Source organism: Taurulus bubalis (genome assembly GCF_910589615.1).
Source record: "Taurulus bubalis genome assembly, chromosome: 17".
Lineage (NCBI taxonomy): Eukaryota > Metazoa > Chordata > Actinopteri > Perciformes > Cottidae > Taurulus > Taurulus bubalis.
Window position 1 is genome coordinate 8,413,374 of NC_136605.1, and position 26,768 is coordinate 8,440,141.

At 44.7% G+C, this 26,768-nt stretch overlaps 1 protein-coding gene across 1 annotated transcript; it reads right to left on the reverse strand.

The window, feature by feature from the left end:
* Positions 1-485: 485 nt before the first annotated feature.
* Positions 486-26,453, reverse strand: plekhh3 (pleckstrin homology, MyTH4 and FERM domain containing H3; the record flags this gene model as incomplete). Its single annotated transcript, XM_079233573.1, has 12 exons — positions 486-656; positions 1,823-2,014; positions 2,132-2,620; positions 3,056-3,176; positions 3,773-3,900; positions 4,094-4,301; positions 6,180-6,477; positions 7,208-7,331; positions 9,455-9,612; positions 10,900-11,082; positions 16,593-16,687; positions 26,371-26,453. 12 exons carry the CDS (start codon positions 26,451-26,453, stop codon positions 486-488), a joined length of 2,250 nt encoding a protein of 749 aa, XP_079089699.1.
* Positions 26,454-26,768: the final 315 nt, after the last annotated feature.

The window sequence follows — 26,768 nt, forward strand, 5'->3', positions numbered from 1 at the left end:
CACCATAAGGCCTCACTCTTGTGACGCCGTCTCTCCCTGATGCAGCAAGGCTCATGCCAACGTCTCACATTGTGGAGGGGGAGGCGGGGGGGGGGAGTGGGGGGGGCCGTGGAGGGTCACAGAGGCGGTTGCGTGACAGGATGGGGTGAAGGGTGTGTGACAGCTCATCAGCAACCACATTGGTTTCTGTGGGTTTCTGACCTCACTTGCAAAGCAGAACCCCCTTGCCTTCCCGTCCCGTCCCCACCCCCTCTCTCCTTCCCTCCCTCCCTCCTCCATCAGCCAGCCCCTTCAGCTGGAAAGCTCAGCAAGGGTTTATTTTCACGGATGGGGAGCGAAAACAGCCCTCTCTTTGTTTTGGCTGCCGTGCCGTTCCCAGCGGAGGAGGCGTGGTGTCTTGAGGACTGGGGCTGGGCCTCATGAGGGCCACGTGGAGGAGGAGGGGAAGGGTGGGGGGTTGGGGGTGTCCGGGTTATGGGTCTCTTTCAAACTGGGTGCGAGGGCAGCTCCAGGAGGGTGTGTTTCTGTGTCAAGGCAAGGTGATGGAATCCCACCTCTGTGCTCTCTGTTATGGTGATGTCCGCGTCTTCCCCTTTCCCTCGCTGGCGACGGATGGCACTGAAATACGCATTCATCAGCTGCATGATCTCAGTCAGCTGTGACAGAGAGAGAGGGATGGAGAGAGAGAGAGGGAGAGAGAGAGAGAGGTCAGATTGGTGGCAGTCTCAGTGTCTGTCTGGCACTGTCACATGAGGGTGGAGACGGATGATGTCATCCAGCTGGATCCTCCAGAAGCCAGGGATGATGTTGTTTAGCACATTTTGGAGGCACACGCACACCCCTCGATCAGAATAAAATTACACGTTCACCTATATTTCATCACTTTGACATATTTTATCCAGCAGCTGTTGCAGAAAAAGGGCACTGCTGAGGAGTTCATCTTTCCCTCCGTTACCCTGACCTTGGTGGACATGACCACCAAACCACCGTGACCATTACCCGTACTTTAGTCCGGCTAATGCTCGCCTAAACATGGTGTGTGTGAGAACATAGAGTGAAACAGTCTCCAAGTTTAAACCTGCACCTACTCTTCAACTTTAACTGTCACCCTTGAATGAGCAGCACATCTCGCCCTCTCCCTTAACTCCAGGCCCAACCATAATCACCCCCTGCCATTCCGTTCTCTCGCTTTTCTTCCTGCCCAGTAGCTCAAAACGCCTGCACATTCATGTCAGGCCAATATGAGACCTTAAGTTCACAAAAGTAGGAGCCTTACTGGGCTCTGCTTCAATTCGCCTGTGCGTCCAATAAATAAATAAAAGCCACTTTTGTGCCCCTTGAGAGATCACAGAGGGATTTTTTGTTCCGCGTGGGAAGATGCAAGCAGATCTTCCCCGTGAAAGGCAAGATTTGTTCTCTGTTGAAGAAAAAAAAAGTCTGTTTGGAAGAACATCCATGTTTCTGAGAAATGTTGCCTAATATTTTAATCTAGCCACTGCAATAAAACTAACCCCCCAGTTGCCATTTAATGGCAGGAAGTTAGACTTTTGGTGGTTAGCATTGGTCGGAGAGCAGGGGGCAGGTTGTGTGCTCTCTATTTAGACCAAATTAATGAGTGTTTTTAAAGTGGGTCAGACGGCTGGAGGGAGGAGGGGGTATCATGAGCAGACAGCGTGCTTCTTTCACTTACTCTGCAGAACATTTCATGGTGATAAGGCCACTTGCACTGTACACAAACTGAATCCTGACTACAGTGGAGATAGATTGTACTTCCTTTAACTATGAGACTGCATATAATAACCTGGGGTGTGATCTACTATACCTTGGTGGTTTCAAACAGCAGATCCCGATCCCCAGCTGTGATCTTGAAGGTGTTGCTATCAGATACTCCGTAAGAACAGATCTGGCCATAGGGGAAGGACTCCAGGGCCTCTGCCTCTCCCTGCCGATACAGAGACACGGATGTAGCAGCTACACCCAGCCACAACTTCTGGGAAAAACTCCCCGTCGAACTCTGGGTGGAGGAACAGGTAAGGAGGTGTCAGAACAGCTCACAGTTATGCTTTGATTCATCTCAAGTGACTCTTCAGCACTGAGGGAGTACAACTGAAGCGGACCGCACGATACTCACAATGTAAAAGTCCACTTCATAAAGAGTGCATCCAAAGCCCGACCACTGGCGTGCAATTGTGAGGTAGGCAGCCATACTGTCCCTGCGGCTGTAGCCGGCCAGACCTTTCCAACGCTCCAAGATGGATCCCATGACAGCTGCCGCCTCCTCCTTCAGCCGGCTCCGCAGACGCATGTCCTGCTCCACCTTCTGCTTGTGCGCTGCGATCGCCGTGTGGCTCCACAGCGTCCCCGCCAGGAGGCCCGTGGGGAAGCGCTGGGCCGTGGGGCAATTCTGAGCCGCCAGCTGACAAGGCGGCAACGCTTGGGGCGCAGAAAGGGACATGACCACGCGAGCTTCCAGCATGTTACCGGGGAAAAGCTCGTCCAGGGGAGGGCAGGGGGCGTGTATGCTGAAGTCACCCATCAGACACTGAAGCCTCAGGGAAGCCAAGGACTGCAGTTCCTCATCACAGGCTGGCAGCTGGCCACGCACCACCATCTCATGGCACTGCAGAGCAAAGGCCAACGTGAGGACAAACAGGGAGAGACCCAACAAGCCGAGAAGAAGGCACAATTTGTTAATTATCGCCTCAGTCCTGCCATCAACCCTTTCTACCCCACCTTGTTTTATTTTGTCCCATAACTCTTTTATGGGAGTCCTCGGGAAATATGTTCTAATGAAGCCAGTGCTGGCTGCCTTTTGCCCTTTCTGCACTACAGCCAGTGTTCTTAGTCATGCTTTTTATGCACTGTGCTTTATTGCAATCACAGCCCATAAGACATTAATGATTGTAAAACCATAATAATCCAATGAAATGCGAGGAATGAGTCACTGCAGAACAATGAATTACATCTCATTATCGGCACTGAAATGGCCTCTCATGCTAAAGGCATTCTCCAAGGAGGACTCTGCCCTTTGACGACTCGTGTTCTGCTACATTACCTGCTCAAAGAGGAAGAGATACTCGATGCTGTCCACTGATATGCTGTCAGCATCCAACAGGCAGTAGAGCTTGAAACACAGTTTCCATTGGGATTTAGACTCCGACTCTTTAGTGGAGAGGCTGCACAGAAGAGACAGAAAGGGAACATTTACAAACGGTACAGCACGATTTAAAAGCCTCAATATTAATATGTTACCAGATACTGCCCTCCACAATGTGTAATATTGTTGTGTCGTAACTTTGCGGTTCACTTGTTTGCATGTCAACCAGCACAGACGTCCACCAGAAACAAAGGTCCCTTTTATTCCAGCGCCATCATTATCGGTTAATTTTAGACTTTGCCTTGTGCAACCAAATGACATCAGCTCCACCTTTGCGATCCAGCTACTGGCTGGCTTTGCTTACCGAAACAGGGACCCAAGTCCAGTTTCCCATTAAGGTGTCATGTTTGACCAACAAGACCAGACGAGGTCACCAGTTATCAAGGATACTGGATAACACCCAGCATGGGAGCTGGACTAGCAAAGATAAATATACAATCCAGCGCTCTGTTGGCATTCATCTAACGGGTGACACATAGATAAGAGATTCCTGCCAGACAGAGACAAGGTGTTTTGATAACGTGTCTGTCTGCTAGGTTTTTATTGTGTCTGACTCCCTCTGGGTGTCTGTCTGTTCTGTTTTACAGGCTGAAGACTGACAATCCCTTTTCAAACCTGGTCAGGGTGTCTGCGATCAGAGCGCTGCCAGCGACCGGCTGCTCCCACAATGCACTCTGCTCGTACAAGGCGAACGTGTTTTTGCTCTCCTGCAGGCCGAGTTTCACCTGCATCATTCGAACCACCTGGTGAGGAGCAACAGGAAGTGTGTTGAGAAGACGGATGCACACACAAACGGTTTCATTTGAAGAAGAAATGCAATTTCTGTAATGTCCTTAGACGTCAGACCACGCTAGAAACCTTTAAACGGGAACGTGTGGGAAGCTGAAAGATTGAGAAAGTTGTGCTAGAAAGTAATGCAGTGAAATGTAGCCAGACCTCATTGGCCGTAGTGTGTGAGCTGATGTTGAGCTGGCAGGACAGCGGGCCAGGATAGTGCACGGTGCACAGCATCTCCTGTCGGCTCATCAGCATCTGGATCTCCTCCCAGGATGGCACACACTCCCGACACTTGGTCTTCTCCAGAGCCTCGCTGATGAAAGACGCATAGTTATCCATTTCAGACTCAGGATTCTGGCTCTGGATCCTGCAAGAAAGTGTGGGAGTGAGATGGGTAGATACATGTTGTGAGTGTGAGCGCATTTAGACGTCCTAGATATTTGCCAACAAAAATGATATTTAATACTTAAAAGGGAGAACTTGTTAATGCTCGAAATGTTAACAGTGATTCAAAGTCAGTGAAGTGTTATGCTATGATTATGGACTTTGCGTCATCCCTTTGATTCAACCGACTTCTTTATTTTCTTTGAACTGGCAATGCTCGAAAGTCAATGAGGCGAGGAATGACAAATGTTCTCACTTCAGCTCTTAGGGACATAAAAGGCTCAACATCCGTCAATCCTTCAAAGAAAAGGAAAACGGCAAAGAAAACATGTTTGACTTTGGGTAGCGTCACGAAACAGGAAAAGGTGTTTCCGCTCCTGTGAACCGGAGTGACCTGCCACTTCCTCCCGGTAGAGTGTCCAGGAGTGGTAGGTGAGTGTTTTAAAAAGAGGGGACACGCGAAGGCAAGCGGACACGACACACTCCGACTGGAGGCTGAAGTGTCACACAGTATGCACAGCGTGAAAGGTGTGAAACACTACTTGATGGAGTTCTGAGCTCAGCCCTGTGTAAACAAAGTGGAAATAGGAAGGAAACAATCATACGACGATCGTCTAAAAAAGAAAGAACACAAACCGGAGGACAGAGAGAGGGGAGCAGGAGGGCCCCACACTTTCTACCAGACATAGAGAGGCCCTCTCATTCCCTCCAACGTCTCACTCGCTCATAACTAAATGGCCACGGGGTGGGATTTACCCTGCTGAAACATAATTAGGAATGTTCCACTGGGTCTGCTTGATCCTTCCTATACTCTCCTGTCTTCGCCCCTCTTCCTTTCGTGCCCCCTCCTCTGCTTTCTTTCTGCTGGCCTGTTCTCTCTGACAGCAGACATTCCCTGGGGGTTTTTCTCAAGGGTCTAGGGCAGTGGAGGAGGTTTTCTGGGCTCACTTCCCAGCTCCAGTCTTAGTTCTGCCCAGCTGCAGCCTCAGTACAGATCCACAGAGAGAGAGAGTGCGTGAGAACGATGGCAATACGCATCCAAACACACAGGCAGCGAGTTCCACGGCATCATTATGAATCGCCATCGCATGCAACTGTTATATTAGCTGGAGGGGGATACCCATTACAAACATATAGATAGAAAATTGTCGTGGTTTGATGGTATGGCGTTAGACAGAAGGTTCGGAGCAGGAGATTAGCACTGTTGATAACTTAGATTAGCATGCTTGACAGAGAGGCTAATTCAGACCTGTAAATCCAGCCCTAAAACACTGCATCTGTCTGGGGAACACGCTAACAATGTGAAGGCATATCACGCTACTATATCTAAACTGGTGGTCTGTGGTGCTGGCGCCTGCTTCTTGTACACTGTCTAGACCCCATGTTTTCTCTGCTACTACATACTACTGGTTCATTACTGGTTTACAAACCTGTTCCTCCTCATAACCAACAACTGAGTCCCGGGCTGATGCATTATTCTTAAGGGACTGGGAATGCATCTTGTTGCTACAACTTGACTTGGATCTTGCAAAATATTTTTCATTCATATAAAAAATAAATAAACACTGCAACATTACAACTGTGGTTTCCATTACTTTAAACTGGATTCACTGTCGTGTTTTTCCACCTGTCTTCAACAAGTCATGTATCCTATTTGTATAAATCTGAGCCAGAAAAAACAAGAACATTTTCTATTTTTAATTACAAGTAGGAGGTCATGTAAACCTAAAAATCCAACCTAAAACTTCATCTTAAAAAACACAAGACATAAGCTGTGGCCAGTTATTGATTGTAATACTTACACACATTAATGTCAACTGTATTACCTCCTCAACATTCGAGGATCCCTTTAGTATCTCACCTCTTGAGGTGGAATCGCAGGTACTTGAGCACAGTTGGCCCGGGCAGGAAGGTGCAGCTCATGCAGGTGAGGAGCTGCCAGTAGCGGAGGTGTGCGGCAGTGTACGGGGCCGGGGTGTAGCTGGTCTGCTTCACGAGCTGGCAGTAGACCTCGTCGCGGAGAGGCCGCAGGTCCAGGCAGGTCTGCAGCACACCCTGGATGATGGGAACCGGCTCCCGTGCCGACTCCAGCTGCTGCAGGCAGTTGAAGAGCTTCACGGCCTCTTCGCGCACCGAGCCATAGCCTTTCTCACTGTGGTCTGGAGAGAAGAGGAAGAGGAGCGGTGCAACATTGTCATTGACTTCTTCATGGTATCTGTATGATACCAACATTGATGTTTTAACTATAATGCTATGATGTATTACATAATATAATATTGTATTACATAGTATTGTATGCCTTTTTTATCTTTTTGATTTGCGGTGGCCCTGTTTGCACTTGTTTTACTGAAACAGCCAAGGCAAGCACATTGCATTGTGCTAAAAGCAGTTAGTACACGCATTTCCAATTAGCAAGGTAACCTAGTTCCAGAAAAAGGTTGCTAACTGGATACACATGCAGGCGTGAGTGGTCCGCTTCTTCTAGATAGCATAAAATAGTCTGACAACAGCTTCAAGTAAAACTATGTTTCCCATTATTAGCATTTTTTTTTCTTAGTGTTGTTACGATACTGGAATTTCTAACCTTGATACAATACCTTCAAAAATATTAATATTTGCTACTGTGTTCGATACCATGGGGAAAAGAACATTTTAGATTTTTACGAGAAGTTGAATAACAGTGTGTGTGTGTGTGTGTGTGTGTGTGTGTGTGTGTGTGTGTGTGTGTGTGTGTGTGTGTGTGTGTGTGTGTGTGTGTGTGTGTAATCTAGAACCTGTGTATCGTTATGCTGAAAATGTGTTTTGAAACCGTTGCAAATATTCAGTACTGATATGTATCAATACATGCTACCCATGCTAACATGTGATGGCTCTATGTTAACTACTTACATGTGTGCTCCAGGCTGCCGTAAGGGAAGGGCAGCAGAGGAGCGTACAGGGGGCCCTGGGTGTACTTCAAGATGGGGTTGTGCTGGTAGATGTGCTCCACTACCTCAGGGTTGAACTTATTCTCCTAGGAGCACACAAGTGAAAAAAAAATGTGACGATGACATCAATAGACACAGTAAAGAGCAAACTTTCATCTGTACTCAATATGCTTGCAGCCAACCTGGAAACAAGTCAGTGAGCGGGTGATTGAGTATGTGTGTTTGTCTGTCCGGGGTGACTGGGGTCGATTCGACGAGGGTCACAATTCAGCTCTGGCAACTTTCAAAGCAGCGCGAGGGTCAAGTGATGACCCGGCAGACCGCACTCGCACGACTGACACGTTATATTTTATCTGCTGGTGTCAATGAGTTTAGTGTGTGTGTGTGTGTGTGTGTGTGTGTGTGTGTGTGTGTGTGTGCGTGTGCGTGTGAGTCTTTTGCTGCCTATGTGGAGAGATGCCTTTCAGCGGTACAGATGGCTTCCATGCTACTGCCCTCTAGCACCTGTTGCTCATTAGTAACGTCGCCACTGCTCTGGCTCTCTTCTGTCTCTGCACACCCTCAAAACCAGCCACCCTTTCTCTCTGGCTACAAGACAAGCCTGCTCTCTCCCCCTCCTCCTCCTCCTCCTCCTCCTCTTTAGTGGGGTAAAGTTGACACATTCTTCTGAAGTGGTTAGTGCACAATAGTGACAGACTTGTCTGTTTGCAATGTGGGAATGAGACGCTGCCCTGTGGCTCTTGTGTAGCAGGATACAGCACAACAGATTAAATGCATACACTGTACATGGTTTAGCCCATAGATCCTCTTACTCCCTTTCCCTTATGTCTTCTCCTGTATTTTTGCAGATGCTTATTCTCTTTCTTGACAAAGATGAGGGGAATCAAGTCTGTACGGTAGATATGAAGCTACAGCCAGCAGCTGGGTCTACGTTAGCTTGACACTGTAGCACAAAGCCTCGGAATAGGGAAACAGCTAGCCTAGCTTCATACATAGCATCTATGCAAGTCATATGAGCCTCCTCATCCAACTCTTGGCATGAGAGTGAATAAGCAAATTTCGCAAAATATATATATTTTTCTTAAAGGATAATTCTCATGTATTGTATGTTAACTGTGATGGATATTGACAACGGACAGTCTGGGTAGGTTTATAATGTCATACTGTTTTTTTTTTGTCTTTTAAATGTGTTTTGAAGTTTACAATCAGTAGTTAACTCATCTGATATGTCCTTCAGATGTTCTCTCTTTTTCTCTTTTTCACACATGGTCTCTGGCTGAAGGTCCAGGGCTAACACTGCAAGCATTGCTCTCCCTTGTGTCTGTGGTTGGAACATGAATCTACATTTGAAAAGATAAGAGAGCAGTTCTGTTCACACAAAGCCTCTCCTGTTCATTCTCTCTTTGATGTTTGCTGCAACAGTTCTAATCTCGCTACTCAAGAGGAGAAATACATCGCCTATTTGAGAAAGCGTGCCTTTGTGTAAAGGTGAGGGAGTAAGAAAGCAACGGACTGAGAGACAGCGTGAGAGAGAAAGACAGATGAAGAGACTTCAGGTGGGAAAAGCAAAACAATGAATGAGGTGCACTTTAAAAGCATCATCTAAATGGCAAACTTGGCCCCTTCTGGCAAAGCAGACAGGGGCAGACTGAGGCGAGCAGATAAACCACTTTCTTTGAGATTAGAAACTCTCGTTGGGAGATTACCGAGACAGGAGGCCAGTCGAAGCACTGCTTATCTGGCCCTTCTGCTTCACGCCAAGCCCTCCTCCACCTACTCTGCCTAAACTGCCCCTCTCTCCTCCTCAGGGGCTGCAAGTCGAGTCATCCGTCTGCTCAATGAGATTCCAGCATGCAGCTGCATCTAAAGATATGGCTGTCCGTTATAAATACACTTCACTCTCCTTGCATGTGAGAAGGTAAGGCAAAAAGCATCCTTTCAAATCCCACTATAAACATTTTCGGATCACCCAATAACTGGAACTAACTTTATCTTGAAATGACCTCTCTGCTTCAGGTCTGTTATTATGTCCTGTTGTGGTGTGGTGGAAATAAGATGAGATCATTCAAAAAGAGAAAGGCAAGCGGGGGAAACTTTGGACTCCAGGGCTAATGAGGCCCTGTGGTTTCCATGGTAACAGGACAGAGGGGGGAGCAACAGCAACTGTGTGTGTGTGTGTGTTTGTGTGTGTGTGTGTCGTGTTGCCCACCTCGATGTCTCGAATCAGGAGCTGTGTTGGTGTTTCCACTGGTGCTTTGGTATCAATGATTTTCTGGATGGCACAGGCCCAGTGCACTGCCTCGTTGAAGTGCTTGGTGTACAGCCTGTAGCAGTGCTTCCGCCCATAAACTGTGATGCTCCAGTGGCCTGGGAGAAACGCACGCAAACACACACAAAAACACACAAAAACAAGAGCATTTAATATGATTGCCACTTGATAATTTAACCTGCACTTCATCTGAAAAGTTTATGTAAATGGAGAAGAGAACAGTAAAATGGTCCCTGTATGGGACACCCCGCACATCTGGTGTGAATCCCTTTTCCTAACTTCCTCTTTCGGTTTCATTGAGACTCAAAGGTCAGCCTGAGAGAAACCTCAGACGATGACATCGCCAAACAATATCAGATATGCCATCGATGAGCTAGAACGCAGGTGTCAAACCCCTAAGGGATACTCCTCTTGGACAAAAAGGGAAAAAAGGCGCACTTCCTCCTCGTGCAGAGGAAGTATTAGATGTACTCTTGGCAGCCTGGCCGGGTCTGCAGGCCCACGGCTGTTATCAGCCTTTCCTGCTACGTGACTTGGCCCCGCGTACGTCTTTGTTTAGGTTCTTGGCGTACAAAGTACAAACCCAAAATTAAGAGCTTTTACAACTCAGATTATGACGTGGTGATGTTGCCACTGCCAACTTTGAACCTGTTTGCTGCCCTGACATTAAGTCCGCTGTAATGTTTCAATGATGCTCGAGATGGAACCCTGAAGGGGAACTAATATTTTATGGTAACAACCTGAAAATACACAGAGGAAGTAAATGCTTCATGCAACTTTCTCACTAATTTAGGAGGAACATAAAATTATTCCGTATTGAAACACCCAATAGTGCTCGTGACAAAGCCACTATTTAAAGTGCACTTCTGTCCAGAAAAGTCCCCTGGCATAGTCAGCTAGTAAAAACTATGTTTGGGTTTCGGTTTATACAATGGTTTGGACATTTTAAGCGGTTTGGTGAAATCAGCAGGACATAATGCCCTCCATTGATGGGCAGGAAGACAAACGTAGACAGAGGACATCATGTTTGAGTCATCCCTGTGTCTCTTCCCGTACAGAATATACTTTTCCTCTATATTCTCTACATAGCTTTTGTTTCTTTCATCCCAGAAAGGGAAGCGGGAAGCCCCCGTTGATAACTAAGATGTGAGGTTTTTAGACCAACCTTGAGCCGCATCTTGGACCAGACACAGCTGGGGCTTCCCAAACTTACTCAGAAGTACAGCACTCATGGTTAAGGGAAAGGGAACATCATGAAGTCACTTACATACAATAAAAAAAAAAAGTCTATGATACAACGCATAGGGAATTACCACAGGGCTTACTGGAATCTACAGAGACTGCGGTATACATGAGCGTGAATCAGCCGTCTGAGTGCTCCTCACCTGTTTCCTTGTACGTCTGCTTGTCTGGCCAGATGACAGAACAGAGGCTGGTGAGGACCAGCGTTCCCAGTCTTCGGGCTCCTTTCTCTGGCCCGCTGTAGTAGTCGAGGGAGTCCTGGCTCAGTGCGAACCAGTACCGGCGCTGCTTGATCCAGTTTCCTCGCACCTCCCGCAACAGCCATCCTTTAAATAAGATACACACATGTATCATGTGACAATTCAACTTCAAAACATGTAATAACACAGTGGCTCTTCCATGATTATTTCATTAATCAATTTGCCGAATAACAGAAAATGTATCAGCAGGTTTTTTGATAATTAGATCATGCTTTAAGTCAATTTCAAAACCTTTGATAGTTTAAAATTCTTGCCATAGATGACAGTCAACCAAATATTGTTATGTTCTGGACTGTTAAATAGAAGGCATTTTAACCGTGGGCTCTAGACATCGGATTTTGGGATCGGTGCTTTTCACTGTTTTATGATCTTCTGTAGAGAAAACAACTAATCGAGAAAATAACTGGCAGATTAATCAACTAACTGGCAGCATATACATGACTGGGGCTAGGCGTAGACTGAAATGGATCAATACTCATGCAGAAACCCTAGTTGTGGTGTTAATGACAAATACTTTTTCCAAACTTTACTGAAATAAATATACTTTATACCAGTAGCTATTACCAGTAGTAATAGCAATTTATTGCTTTCATTTCTACCTGCTTTGAGTCTTGGGGCAATTTTGCCAGCATCAAGTAAATTGTAAAGAAAATGCATTTAAATTCCACTTAAAAAGGTGCTAAATGCCAAATACAGAGCATATTTATGACTGTGGCCTTACCGCCACACGGCTCTCAACATAACAAACAGCAACAATGCTGACAGAGCTACCAGGGTCAACCTGAGAGGTAACCGGATAATGGGCATTACACTTCCGCAACAAGTCTGTGGATTAGGACGGCGTTATCAGCTGTAACCGCAAAAAGAGCACAGTGTAGAGCAACGGCTTTTAGCTACCCAGCGGAGCACACACACACACACGGAGTCTCACACACACTAACATGCGCACACAGCTGGACCGGCTACATACAGACAAAGCACAGAAAAACTTGGATTACAACACACACAGGGATCTCTGCTCAGGTAGACATTACTCCACTTTACCTTTACAGAGCAAATAGCTGTTTGCTTCAATAGCAATGCTCTGTATTTCAAATATAGCACCTTTAACCCATACTTCTGGCAGCCCTCTCCTATGCCTCCAGACAAAGACTCATGTACACATTAACTACACACCAGGACAAGCATTTCCCTTGAAAGGTCTGGGTGGTAGGTGGGCTAGTCATGGAGCTACTAAACCAGTGCTGCCACACCATGTCTTCACTAAGGATAATCCACAAGGCATGTAATTGTCCAAAAGGTTTGCAGCAGTCTGTATGAGAGTGCCTTGTTGGGGTAAATACTAGGGGATAAAAATACAGCCAGCTAATGGCATAGGCATTAAAGCCTGCATGCAGCCAACATAATTACCACTTTAGAGGTTGACAGAGTGAGAAAAGGAGAAAGATAGCGAGAGAGAGAGAGAGAGAGAGAGAGAGAGAGAGAGAGAGAGAGAGAGAGAGAAACAGACATTCCTAGTTCATAATAAATATTTAATCTCAGAACAGATTAATAAACTAGTTTGAAAGAGCTCTGTCCTGATGTCGTCCGGAGAGAAACAAGACAGAGGAGAATTGAAGGGTCCTGGTAGGGGTCATAGTCAGTGGCGTCCCTAGGCTAAAATTTTATTTATTTAATTTAAAAATCTAATTTTTTTTTATTTAGCCCCGAATATTAATTAAAATATATATATATATATTTTTTTATTTCATTTTTATTTTGGTGATGTCATTAAATTAAACTATTGTTTCTCACATGGACAACTTATTTATAACTCTAACATGCTACATGTGTGCGTGTGTTCTGGTTTGTATGTTTTCTTCCCTTAAAATTAAAATAGCCTATCATCATACTTAACCTTAGGGCACTAGGACCTTGGGGAGGCTGCTGCGCTGGCTTTCTCACTCTGTAATGTCTCTCATCAACCACAGCAGGATTGCACCAAGGAGTTTATCTCATAGTAAACTATACCAAGGAGTTTATCTCATAGTAAACTACACCAAGGAGTTTATCTCATAGTAAACTACACCAAGGAGTTTATCTCATAGTAAACTATACCAAGGAGTTTATCTCATAGTAAACTACACCAAGGAGTTTATCTCATAGTAAACTACACCAAGGAGTTTATCTCATAGTAAACTACACCAAGGAGTTTATCTCATAGTAAACTATACCAAGGAGTTTAGCTCAACGTAAACTATACCAAGGAGTTTAGCTCAACGTAAACTATACCAAGGAGTACCATCATACAATATTTATCATTTGATAATTAAGATGTACTTGAAATGTTTTTATTTTTGTTATTCATGTTTTTTTTTTACTATTGAATGGTATATTTGACACTGAACTAGTTCATCTTTATCTCAGTGATAGTGTCCAAATTAGCATAAAATATTATTGGTTTGTAAAAACTACACAGACAACAAAATAGATCAAAATCGTATTCCCTTCTGCTCAAAATAAAACAAGTAAACAACTCAAAAGTTGACACTGTCAGGTCCATTCTCCATCCATTGGATTTGGGAGTGACGTGGATATAAAAGCTAGTTTATCCGTCTTTCCTTTACAAGCAGGAAAGGTATTTCTCTCTCGTTATTTGAGAAAAGTTCATATTTGTGTTCACTATGACCCTGAAATTCTGTCTCTTCTGTTATCATATACTGAATGAATGCAAGCAAAACTACAGAGCAAAATCACACTCTTTCTGATTGAATCAATCGATGAACTGTCTGAAACAATGGATAAATTAAATACAGTGAAAAAAAATTGCCGCGCAAAACGCAAGCGCACACATGCCAGTGTGTGCCTGCCAGTTCTCTAGGGGCTAAGCCCCCCCTTTCCTTGAATCCTAGAAACGCCCCTGGTCATAGTTCATCCAGACGGCTATGGGAGAGGCTGGCAGGCCACCTGGATCCATTATAGGCAACGTGGGACTATCTTCCGGGGCAGGGCACTGCAATACACTGGCAGTGGGCTGCATGTGTGTTCATATGGCTTGTGTATGCATACCTGAGAGTGGTTTTAAAGAAACAATTAGGCAATGTACCTTCAGCTTCCTACTCTGTGAAAGCGACAATGACGCCACGCCAGCATCGCAGCTTCCTCTGTGGTTGGCAAGCTGTGCGCCACCTGTCAGACAGCGCACATTTCATCTGCTTCTTTCTTCCCTCTGCTCTCACTCACTTCTTATGTACTTTCATCTCCCCCTTTTCTCTTCTCTCCCTGTTTTTGTCCTTGCCTCAAATAGTTTTTCCCAGGCCGTGCAAATCCTCCACCGCCTCACTGCTACTCCAAAATAAAAAATAAAGAGAGGAGGGGGGCAAAGGCTCAGCCTCTCAGGCTATGTTTCCTGTTTAGGAATGTTTCTATATGATGCAAGTGGAAAGTTTGAACCCACCCAATATAGCCTAAAGCAAAACCCCTGGGGGTATTTAACACCACATCAGAGGGGCAAAGCACCAAAACCCACCGTGAAACGGATAAATAAAAACCATGAGGTAAATTGGGCTGAGCTTGCTGACAGATTGAATGTGCGATGGGGGAGGCAGACAAGCTGACTGGGTGAGAGGCATGGAGAGACGGGCCGTGACGCCTCTGTCACAGACATGGGACGTCCAACAGATGCTGCTCTTTTTGGGAACTTTAAACAGTGCGATAAGGAAAGGCAAAAAAAGGAAAGAGACAGACAGAGAGAGGAGCACAGTCCCCTGCACACCTCTCTCATGGTCTCCCATCTGGATCCCATCTCTGTGGCCTGCTAATGTCTCCCCTGGGGGCCACGGCTCACATTTAATTTGTTTCATTTGTGACCCCTGACCCCAGATGTCCTGCCCCCTCAAACACATATTTTGGAAACAATCTCTCTCTGTGCATTTCTATGTCTTTACAGCAAACCCCCTGTCAGTCTCTGAGTACTGCATGTTTGTTTCATTAATTTTTATATGATATTTTTGCATACAAAAAAGTCACCTCACTTCAAAGTTCAATTCTGAAATTGTATCATGCACAAAGTTGCAGGCATGTTGGCGTTTTACTGATAATTTATTTAGGAACATCAAATTAAAGCACTATTTCACTTCAGGCAAACATTTTCCTCTTTAAACACTAAACCTTCAGGTCAGCCGCTGAACCAAAAGCCATACAATTAGCTTGTTTCAAGTTTTGTAACTACAGTTAAAGATCAGACAGAAATTCAGACAGTATGTCTATTTCTTTACCTTGCCCTGTTAAAGTCTACACTTTTACATTACTAGTGGTGACAACCAAAGATTAGAAGATGTGCTAATGTTGTTGGATCTTTATAAATTATAATTTGGAATTTAACATTTCCTTTTACATATTATGACTTATAAATTGGATTTTGAACTTAAATGTTTTGGACAAGAAACTCTTGACTAAACTTCGCTTCCCCTTTTGGATCAAACAGAGCATGAGAATCTCTGCATCATATAACGAGCAGCTCATTATAACTGCCAATAATCAAGGATATGGCAATAAACCCCGTCTTCTTCACATCTTTTTCCGTAAGCACACCATGGCTTTTACAATTCATCCTCCCATTATTGGTCTATATCTGCCATGTTTGCGGCATATATTAGATACTGGAGGCATATTAACCCCCATGTAGCCTCAGGATGTCTTGCTGAACAAAAGAGGGGGATTATCTAACGCCCCGAGACGCCGTTGCGTAATCAATGGCCCAAGGAAAGTATCTGTCCACTGTTTTGGAGGGAAACGCTTCTCTTCAAACAGCGAGAGAGGGACAGAGAGGCGACAGCAGTCAGGAAAGGGGGCACTCGCCAGGGGCCCATGGTAACTGCTGTCAGAATTAGGCAATCTGACTAACGCCATTCCAAACAGGATGTAATTTATCCAAGCGCTGGCATTTTATTGCCTTTCAGAAGCAGGCCAAGTATAAAAAACAGAAAGTAAATTCACACAGAAATATCCTATGAGATCATTCCTCAAAAGCACCAGACACCCAAGATGGCGCTCCTGATGCCAGTAGCAATTATTTCATGAAGACTCAGTGGGACGAGGGGAGAGCGGGAGCAGCTGTGCCACATGTGGTCAGATAGGAGCCGACTTCAAGGCGACAGCCCAGCATGCAGCAATAACAGTACTTATTAGGAGATTATAAGGGTAATGAAATATATACTTTAATTAATGTATAGAACCAAGCCCTCATTTATTAACTCAGGGACAAAGTAGTAGTATTACATGTTTAGTCTGTAAAGTGTAAAGTGTAAAAAGAAAAATGGAATTATGTAATGGAATGATGTCTTCAAATTTTAGGTTGTCTCACCAACAGTCCAAAATGCAAAGATATTCGATTTGCATTAATAAAAATTAATATTGCATTTAAGAAGCTGGAACCACTGAATGTTCAGCATTTTATTGCTCAGAAACAATGTCTGTCGATTGAGTGATGAATCCATGTTTTCAGCTGCATGACAATGCTCCCCACAACTGAACATGGCAGGTAGATGCGTTCAGGCAATGGAAGACCAGAGTAACGGTGGTGTCATGTGACTCACCTTTGACTAGCAGTTCAGGCTCTTCCTCCAGGCCCATCTTATTCTTCTCGATGATCAGACTCTTCATCTCTTCAGACACGTCTGAGACCGTGTGCCTGTGTAGAGGAGCAATAAGAGAATGTAAATAACTCTGCTTCCCTCTCAACTCAAGTCTTCCCCTGACTACTCCCTCCTATTGGATAGCTAATTGGCCCGGAGACACACAGTTGGCTGTGAACCCCACCCTCCATATGACACTGTGCCAACTACAAGCCCCTTAGATACTCTTAGGGGGGGGGGGGTCACACAGGGGAGACTGGAAGAAGTGCCATGAATATCTGTCCTCCAGCGTTCTCCCAGTTTCCCTCTGTGCACGCAAGCACACAAACACACACTGATGCATACCACGCCACTGTGGACAGCTCGCCTCTCTTTTATCACTTTGGCCGCCACGCAGAGCGAGCCACTGAAAATAAACGTGACAGAGCGACGCCGGCTGGACTCCCGGGCCAGCCGGCTCTCACCGGTCAGAGGAAGGCAGGCGGTTCAAGAGGTCACAGCCTTGGATAGTTAAAACCAGAAACATCTAAAAACATCTGTAAATCTGTTGAACCGCTGTCCTTTCTTTCTCCGTTTAGTGCCTCACGAACACATCTGCAGCTACCTCCATAAACATGATGCTTCAACATCAGGTCAGGCAAGGTTGTGGACTAATTCACACTTTATTATATCAGGACAAGGACCACGTAAAGTCTATTAGAGTGTTTGTAGGTTTTATCTCTACTCATTTATTTATCCAATTACTCGTTTATTTCCTCCATTTCCTGGTTCTAATTAGCATGTGAGGTACAAGTGACAAACCCCTCCTTCCTTCCTTCCTGTCCTCCTCCTGCTGGGATCATTGCTTAGGAAATGAATCAAGCCCTCCCTCGCAGGGCTATTTGGCCTCCTGTTACCTACTGCTTCGCCAGCTGATTTACGTCCTTATTGATCTGATAATTCCAGAAGGTTCCTCCTCACGGAAGTCAGCAATAATCAATGAGTCCAAATATAGCCTTGTCTTTTTTTGGGCTCAGCTTACATGACTGCAGAGGCCATTTCCTTTCACTTTATGTGCGCTGACCTGATCTGTCCATACTATGGTTTATCACATTGACATGACACAGTGCCTATTATGCTTGAATGCATACACTTTATTACATGTATTTGCTGTTGAAGATCCTAACTGATTGGCATCAGCTTCTAATTTAGGCTAATGTTCAGACACGGTGAAACTCTATATCGTGGGCCATTCATCTGTATGTGAAAGTGAACTGGTTCAAGGCGTCACATTATACTCAGTCAGGCTGTTTAACTAAGTCGGCTCGCCTGCAGCAGCAGCCTATGGGGACCTCTGACAGTCCCTGCATCAACAGAGCCCACTAATAGGCATTAAAATAAACAGATATGTGACGACGTCTCTTATTTGAGGTTATTAAAAAACCATGCTACATAACGGAGACACACAGGCAGAGAAAATCTAAGTTTAGCCCATATGAGAGAGGAATTAGATATGAAGAAAAACTAAGCCTCGACTGGAGAATATAGCCTGCTGTACAGGTGTTTATGTTCCTTGGATTATTGCTATTGTCTGGGATTGTCTTGCATCCAAAATGTCAAGAGCAATAAAAAAATAAAATAAAAATCCTTTTAGCAATTAAGCCTACACCAATATCCCAAATTAGGCTTTCTTAATTTCAAAACTTGTAAACCACAGCAAATAAAGAGGTGACTTTTTAAATGTACAGTTTATTGAAGCGATCATGTGGTACACAGGGTTATACATCCCGGGGGAATGTTCTTGGAGTTCAAAATACAATTTGGCTCTCATGTGTGCAGATTTCCACGAGTTAGAGGCATTTTGCCATTCCGCTCAACAGGACTTTAACTAGCCTGCCCTCTTCTTCAACCTAAAATACTTCTATGCTACTTCACTGCTTCTTTTAGGCCATGTAGAGTAGGAGGAGAGATTAAAATACAGAGTTTGACCTTTAGCAGCACAAACTAACCTGACCTTCAATTTAATGCTGCCTTAGCAGAGCCAGTTTGATCATTGTGCTCAAAACCAGCCTAATGTTGATGTGGGGGCTTTAGATCTCCACAGCTGTCCAGCAGCCCTCCAGCTCCACTCAGCCCCCATTCTACCGCCCCCACATTCCCAGAAGCCCCAGCAAAGGCTGTGACGGTGGGGCCTTTAGTGGGCAACTTCCTGTGGAGTGCAGGAAACAATTTGACATGGGGATTAAACTGCACGGAGAATAGAGCTCTCTCAGAGAGAGACAGAGACAGAGAGAGGGAGAAGCCGTAAAAAGAAGAGTCAGAAAAGAAGAAAGGAATATTTCCCAAAAGTACAACCACACAAAACTCTATAACACATCTGAAGCATACATGTACAGCCTGTGCAGTTGTGTGAGTATAAACATCATCAAGCTGCTGTACAGAAGTGAGAGACTGAGTGGTGTAAAGCAAATTGTGTGATATGTGGCTGAAGAGTTATCACTGCTATTTTGTTTGTGCCGTACTTTCTCAATTTCACACATACAACATCGCATCTCTTTTATATTTAAACAAAATCAACAATCAAACAACAAACAATATCTAAACAAAAAGGAAACACAGTGCTTGTTGAAAAAAAAGAGGAAGCGACAGCAACACAAGAAAACTATTTAAAGAGGACACATTGAGGCCCACTGTTACATACAGTAGCTTCAGGTATTGCTGGACTCAGTGTACATATCAATTTAGAAAAATAAGTTCCTTTTTTCTCTTCTGCAAACCCTAATTACTCATTGTCACGCCTGCTGCATGGTGGGAGTAGGTACAACTTGTCAATTAATATCGATCTGCCAAAGAAAACTGACTTACATTACTCGGGAGAATTACTGGGAAATACATGAAGTCACCAAATCCCATGTGTACTTGAAAGACTGATTAGGTGTACGTTGTCCCACCCGAACAGGTGTGACAAAATCAACAGTAGAATAGGAGAGATGTCAGTCAGGTACAGTCTGAACACGCCCACATAGTCCCAAGCTTTTTATTAATGCTGTTAAGATTTTTGCTACTTCTTGTTCACCATGTCGGCCTTGACCTGTCATGTCTTCCACCGGGAATAAGTGATGAGTAATAACTGCAGTTGTTGTTGAAAGCAGAATCTTCAATTATCAAAAATATCTCAGGAATCAGTGGGTATGCTCGCTTATGCTATGTCTGTTAAACTATGATTGCAAAACTGTTCACATTAGCCCCAAGTACGTAATCATAAATCTGAGATATTGGGAATATCTGACATCAATAATATCTTCCCTCTTGGTGAAAATAACTATAGTACTGAAAACAATCCTTTGGCAAAATAGCTGCTCAGCCTTCATAGCAGGCAGTTACAATAACACCAATACAAGTGATTCACCTAAGGCTGCAATTCTCTTGCAACTCTTTCAAATGTCAGAAAATAGTGAAATGTGGCAGCTTGGATTTCCCTTAGCTTTGTTTTGTAGTCCAACCCCCAAAGATATTCAGTTTAAAGCACCGAAACTTCACATTTAAGAAGGTGGAACCAGCAAATGCTTGGCATTTTTGCTTAAAAAAATCGGTTTATCAAAATAGTTGCAGATTTATTTTCTATTGTACAATTCATCAATGAATCGTTGCAAATTTTCAACTAATTTAATTAAAAGGAGAAATTAATTGAATTAAAAGGACAAATGAAAAGTGTATTTATATCTGTTGTTACTTGTTTAGGAATGTGCAATGACACAAAGACAGCTAATGCTCACAAGCCTGAATAACGGGAGGTTTTCCTGTTCTTCCCATCTTTATGATTTTGTGTAAAAATGCAGCATTAATTAAGCTGAAGGTTGACTCACATTAACAGCATATGGACTGTTCCTCCTGTACATATTGTAATAAGGTCACCACAGCTGATGAGCATATTGTCTGCAGCCCGTTGTGGTGACAATGATGGTGACACACTTACATCCACTAAGTGTGAGCGGCACAATGAGTTGATTAGTTTGCGAGTGCCTGTCTGGTGGTGGTTGCTGGAGCGATGAGTAATTGATTTCAGTTTGAGGTCTAATCAAAATGCCGAGACGCTAATTAAAGTCTGAAAAGTTGTGTCCTTGCTCTCGGGCTTGAATGACCGCAGTGGAGACATGCTCCGGCACACAAAGCGGGTCTTTGTAACCACAAGAACATGCACAGTTTCAAAAGTGACCCTTGATGTGTCACTGAACTACTTTGAGATTTATGTGATGGATGAAATGTCTGGTTCAGAAGGCATTCAAACAAATGACCTCAAACCTCACCATGGATTGATGAGCCTGTACAGCAAACCCTGTTGATGCTCAGGCTCATACCTCTTATATCAAATTACACAGTTTATTAGACATCCGAAAAAAAAGAACAAAGGCTAAATAATACGATCTGAGACGACCTTCATTAAAATACATTGGGTCGTACTGTAACACTAAATAACCAGTCCCTCTTTGCAGAAATCCATTTCTCTAAAGTCTTGATCCCCTCCTCCACATTCAATGGGCCTCTGGCTGAAGCTGGGCTGGTGGGAAAATGGGAATGTGGTGATTAAGACTGGGCCTATATGACCTCCCAGCTAAAAATACGCTGTTTACTCAAGACCACTGCCAAGAAACTCTGGACTAGGCAGAGGGGAGAGGGAAAAAAAGTAATGTTTTGAAAAAGGAGGGGGTGTCTGTGACAGGAAGTCTGAGTTTGTGACTGAAGGAGAGTGAGCGTTGATCAGCAAGACATTTCATGATGGAGAGTAAGTGACTTCTTAGTTTGAAGTCACTCTGATGGTGCGACTTAGTGAATCCAAACTTCTTAGATTTGCTAATGTTTTAAACACGGCCGGTTTGAGATGGTTGGATGGTTGACAGACAATTACTAGGGGCCCACTTCTAAGCTTTTTAAACGCAAATATCGACATGGTTCATGCATGCTCACACTCTCTCTTGCACACACATAAATTCCCACACATGTATTATGAAACATTGGTCTCTTTTAGCCATTGCAGCAACACCAACAACAAAAAAGCTGTCAAAGCAGAAGGAGGGCTAATGTGAAAGAGGACGGCGCAAGTGGTGCAAAACGGAGATAGAGAAGTTCTCAAGTGTCTATGTTCCTTTTGGTACAGTTTGTACTCTGTTCTTGGCCCCAGCTATGAGAAGGAACGTAAGAGTCAGGAAAGCGGGGATGAACAAATTGTGATGATGTAAGACAGAGTTGAGTGTGAACACAGCAGGAGGGAGCAAGCTGCTTGGCACTTTGTGCTGACTGAGAGACAGACAGGAGAGACCATGTGCGGCCTGAAGAGATATGTCCATCACCCACACCCTCAGTAAGCTGCCTGCGACTGCGAGAGGTCAGAGCAAACACACAACGTATCTATGACAGGACTCCTGACATAGGCCAAACTGACAGAATGCCTACCTGCACAACCAGGTTGTGTTACCTATTAAAGCCATGTCCAATCTCTTGAAGCTAATGAAGTCCAATGTCAGTTATCACAATGATAAAAGTACATCTTGTAAAATACGAATCTCTCAATAAATGTTTCTTTCCCCCGTGTTACTAAAAGTGTACACTAGCATGCTCTGTGTCACATAGATAGTCAATAGAGTTGACTGTGCATGTGCCCTGCAGCTGTGTTTGTGTACTATAAAACCTGCTCGAAGCCTCAAAAGGCATAACACAAACAAAATATGGTCTGTTCAAAATTGAACATGACACAATGTGAGCATACTGTCCACAAAATACATTGGGGATACTCCCTATAGGTATTCTGGGTAAGCCCTGAAATGGCTCACACTCACATCTGTCTGTACCCACCACTCAGTATTAACAGAGGCCGGCCTAGCACCCTCCCTAACCACATCATGCTGGCAGCACCATGAATTATCCAAGCATTACCATATTAACCTCAGTCTAGTCGGACAAACATAAATCCCTCCGATTCATCTGGGCCATTATTTAAACTAATAGTTGAGATTAATGTCACCTTCTGGACAGTCCAATTCAATAGCTTGATAAAATAAAGTGAGCCAGAGCTGCCCTGTCTGTGACATGAGACTGAAGATGAAACGATATGGAACTATTTGCTCCGTCACAATGCCCGACTTATCAGAGCATGGCTTTCCCTCCATACAGTTGAACTTCTGGGCGTGTCCAGTTATTGGCCAGGTCATGACCACGCATTACACTCTTTAATCTCAGCACTCAGCGTGATAATTACAGCCAGGCTTTTAACACACTCCCTTCAAAACCAGTAGTTAATTAGGCCATGTGGCCCGGGGCCACCTCCACTATAATGTAGAAGTGACACACATCCGAGCCACACCTCTTCTAGGAGTGGTGCTAAGGTAGGACTGAGTCACCCTGTCCAGTAAGACTGCCTCTCTTCTTCCTTCTTCCCTTCCTTCTTTCCCTCAAGATTGAGAGACAGCTACTCCTGTCCGTCTTCCGCTCCCCTACCCACGTCCTGATGCATCTCTTCTCCTGCTGAGTATTGTTGCAGACCCTCGTCTATTCATATGTGGTGTGTGATAGTCCCACACGTCGAGCTTTGTGACTCGTTGCCTGTGAATCGGCAGATGTACAGGAGAGATTGCAGATGAGGGAAGTGGGGAAGGAGGGTGATAAGGGCATGATGCCAGCAACAGAGTGAAGCAGAGCCTGGCTACATCACTGTCTGAGATCACAGCCCTGCACTAATAGTCTGGATCTAGCCTTCCATGAATCACTCTTTTTCTTTGGCACTAGCATTCACTTGTCAACCACATGACTATTTGAATTTCATTATTCATGAGACGCATAGTGGTTCCTTGTAACGAGCAGTTTGAGTATACAGTATTCTAACTAACCATGCGACCTGGAAGCTGGACAGAGTTAACCTATAATTGATCACACTATTCTAGTTTGAAGATTGGCCAACGTGGCCCCAAACAGACGAGCCAACCTTTGGAGGGCAAATCAAACAGTCAAGAGGTTAATGAGGGAAAACTGACAGCGGCATAATCCATAAGCAATCAAAGTACCACTGCAGCCTGGACATGTCATCTGAGCGAGCTCAAATGACTTTCAATATACATGCGAGTCTGTAACGCTTGTATGTGCACACATGTGAGCATATAGGGCTGGACTTGTGGTGAGGTGCATGTGGCATGACTAGACACATGAGGAGAGCCCCGTGAGAGAAAACATACACTGCAGATGAAGTGAAAATCAAGTGATTAGCCTTGCACATGTGCCTGTCGCGTAATACAGAACTCCCCAGCACTCAGAGGAAGTACACAAGCAAAATAAGGAACTATTACTTCCTAAAATTCAGGTTAAAAAAAATTCTATTTCTATTTCTCCTTACCCATTTGTTCCGTTGGCCGTGCGAGTTGGTTGAGAGACAGTCACTTCAGCTGGACTCTGTCAACAGAAGAGAGAGAATGGGGTAAATAGATGAGAATGAAACACAAACAGCAGTCTGTGCTGAGAACTAGTCAACAGGTTGGAGGGATCCCTCAATAGTTTGCCTTCAGTGGCCATGTTACAGTAGAGCGTGCAGCCGTTCTTGGCACATAGCTGCTCTGTTCCTGCAATGCTTGGCTTTCACTTGCAAGGGGTGAGCTGGTGGGGAGAATTATGGCATTCAAAACAGGCTCATTTAATATAGGAGTGGGGAACGGAGGAATCATTTGTGTAATAGCTGTGTGCACCCCGACCAGCAAACCCCAAAAGGCTTTTTATTCAGTTAAGTCATTCCTCTGAGAAGGTTGTGAACCTAAAAATAACCCAAGTCTTTACAATTGCACTCCTAACAGGAACTGTTGCCTTCATCTTTTCTATCCACATGTTTATAATGTCACAAGTTGGCTTTAGCTTGATGAAAACAAGCAGGAAAGAAAAATAACCCCTGGATTGGATATAAACAGCACTTTTTTTAAGTAAAATGATGGTGTACTAATGCTGATTAGCTGATGAAAACAAGTCCTAAACCTATTACGAGCTAAGTGTTAGAGAAATGATCTCGACAGTACGCCAGCTGCTCATATCAAATCACATTCCCTCTTTCTTGGGCGTCAGTTTTGAACGGAAACTGGGTTCAGTGCTTCTACTGACTACGAACGGGGCTGCCACTGGCAGACACGTAAAAATCCAATTTCATGGGTGGAACAATTCACTTTTCATTCAAGGGTTCCCCTGTTAAGCAGAGGATAGGAAAGGATGTTTCCTTTCATGGCGCTCCGGCCCTTGGATTCCCGACCTGACCTTGGAAAACCCCATCAGACATCAGAGCTTGCCTGTGTGCATTTTGAACAGAATCCCTGGTGTGCAGGGCACCACTGTGTGTCCTGACTTGTTGTCTCTGTGAGCCACAGCCTTGAGCCAGCTCCTGTGTCTAACCCGGTCCAACTCAGAGGTGTTGGCCTACCTGAAACTCTATCCAGGTCAGCTGTGGGCCCCTTACAGTTCACACACCACACTTTACTACTGGGCAAACCAGCCTAAGTATAGCCATTGCCCTGCAAACAAAGTCTACTCCTTTCCGGATTGCTCAAAAATATAAAAAAAAAACATGGACTGCAAATTTAAAGACGAGTATGGAGTCTGTGTTATATTCATAAAAGGCAAGGAATGAGATTTCACTAATGTTTAACTCAAACCAGACTAGAATAACTGAAGAGTGTAAAAAGTGCCTTGTGAATGGAATAGATTGTTCGTGGTAACTCTCCCTTCACCATAAATTATTTTACTAAGCCTACAGCCCCAGAGAAGAACATTCAGACAGGCGGCCGTGACTGAAAACAACAAATCAATACTAATCACGTCAGCAACTGCAAAGTTGTAATTCCATGATATAAACTAATCAGATAACCAATAAACTAATAGGTCAGGGAGATCAAGTTAGAATATTTTCAATAAGAGTCCACAAAACGTGCCGATTTAAAGAAAAATAGCTTTCCAATCGAGTTAATGGGCTGTGGGATGAGGAACAAGGATAGCGTGCGATGCAGAGCCCTGGCAAAAGCTTTCCCTTTGGACGGGAAGGGGATGAATCACTCCAGACTAGAGCAGAGCATGGAGGGAAAGATGCCGTGATGTGTTCGTTCCGTGGCCGACTTCCGCTCTTGCTCCCCCCCACCCCCATCTACTCTCTCTCTCGCTCTCGCTCGCTCTCTCTCTCTCGCGCTCGCTCTCCCCCTTCAGCTCTCCTGGGAGGCTGAGTAACCAGGAGGAAATGCTTGGGCTTAGCCAGTGTCGGCCTGAAGACCAGATGTGTGGCCTGGAGGTGGTGAGGCAGAGACGCAACGGAAACCAAATATAAACCAGCGTACCGTGACACCTCTGAAGACAGAGGGCAGTAGCGACGTTTAACAGGACCCCGTTACAAAAAGGCCGGACTGTGTCCATTTGTTCCAAGAAGCAGGATGCAGAGCAGTGCTCATGCCCACACTTACAACTGCGCAGGCCTCAGGTGGTGGTAGTTTGTTGGTTAACGTGACTTCACGTTGGATAAGAACTGAATAAAGTTTCAGTGGAAACATGGAAAGAAGAGAGAATGACGGACGGCCTGTCCTAAAATTAGTTCCTTGCTGTCCCAACACTGGAAGCATTCAGCTCAGTTTGACTGTTTGGGCAGCTGTTGGAGAGCCGTTTCTTTGAATGAGGACTGTAAACATGCAGCGGAATGGTTCTGACATGGCCCTGTGCTCTCGAGGGCCAAGCCTACACAAACGTCAGCACTGACTCATGATTCCAGCCTTGGTGAGACAGAGTCCTGGCAAAGAACAGGGTGTCTTCTATGGCTTTGGTGCTTTGGATGCTACGCATCGTGGCATCCTCTGGCAGTTTGGAGGAAAACGACGCAGGAGTTGGTGGTAAAGGTTTTGGATGTCTTGAGTGAGGGAGACTCCACCAGACCTGTGGGTTACTGTGGTCAACCCTGGCAGGAGCTGGAGAGAGGCTTACTAAATGGAGTATTTTAATGTTACGAAGCCCAAAAGAGACACACACACACACATACACCCAGGGCGGTCTGACCTGCGCTCTGAAAATGTGGCTTTAGAAATGAAGCTCTCTGGTTAAACGATGGAACGTAGCCTTGAGGGGCTTTCCCTGGGACTCATTGTCGACCATCTTCAACCC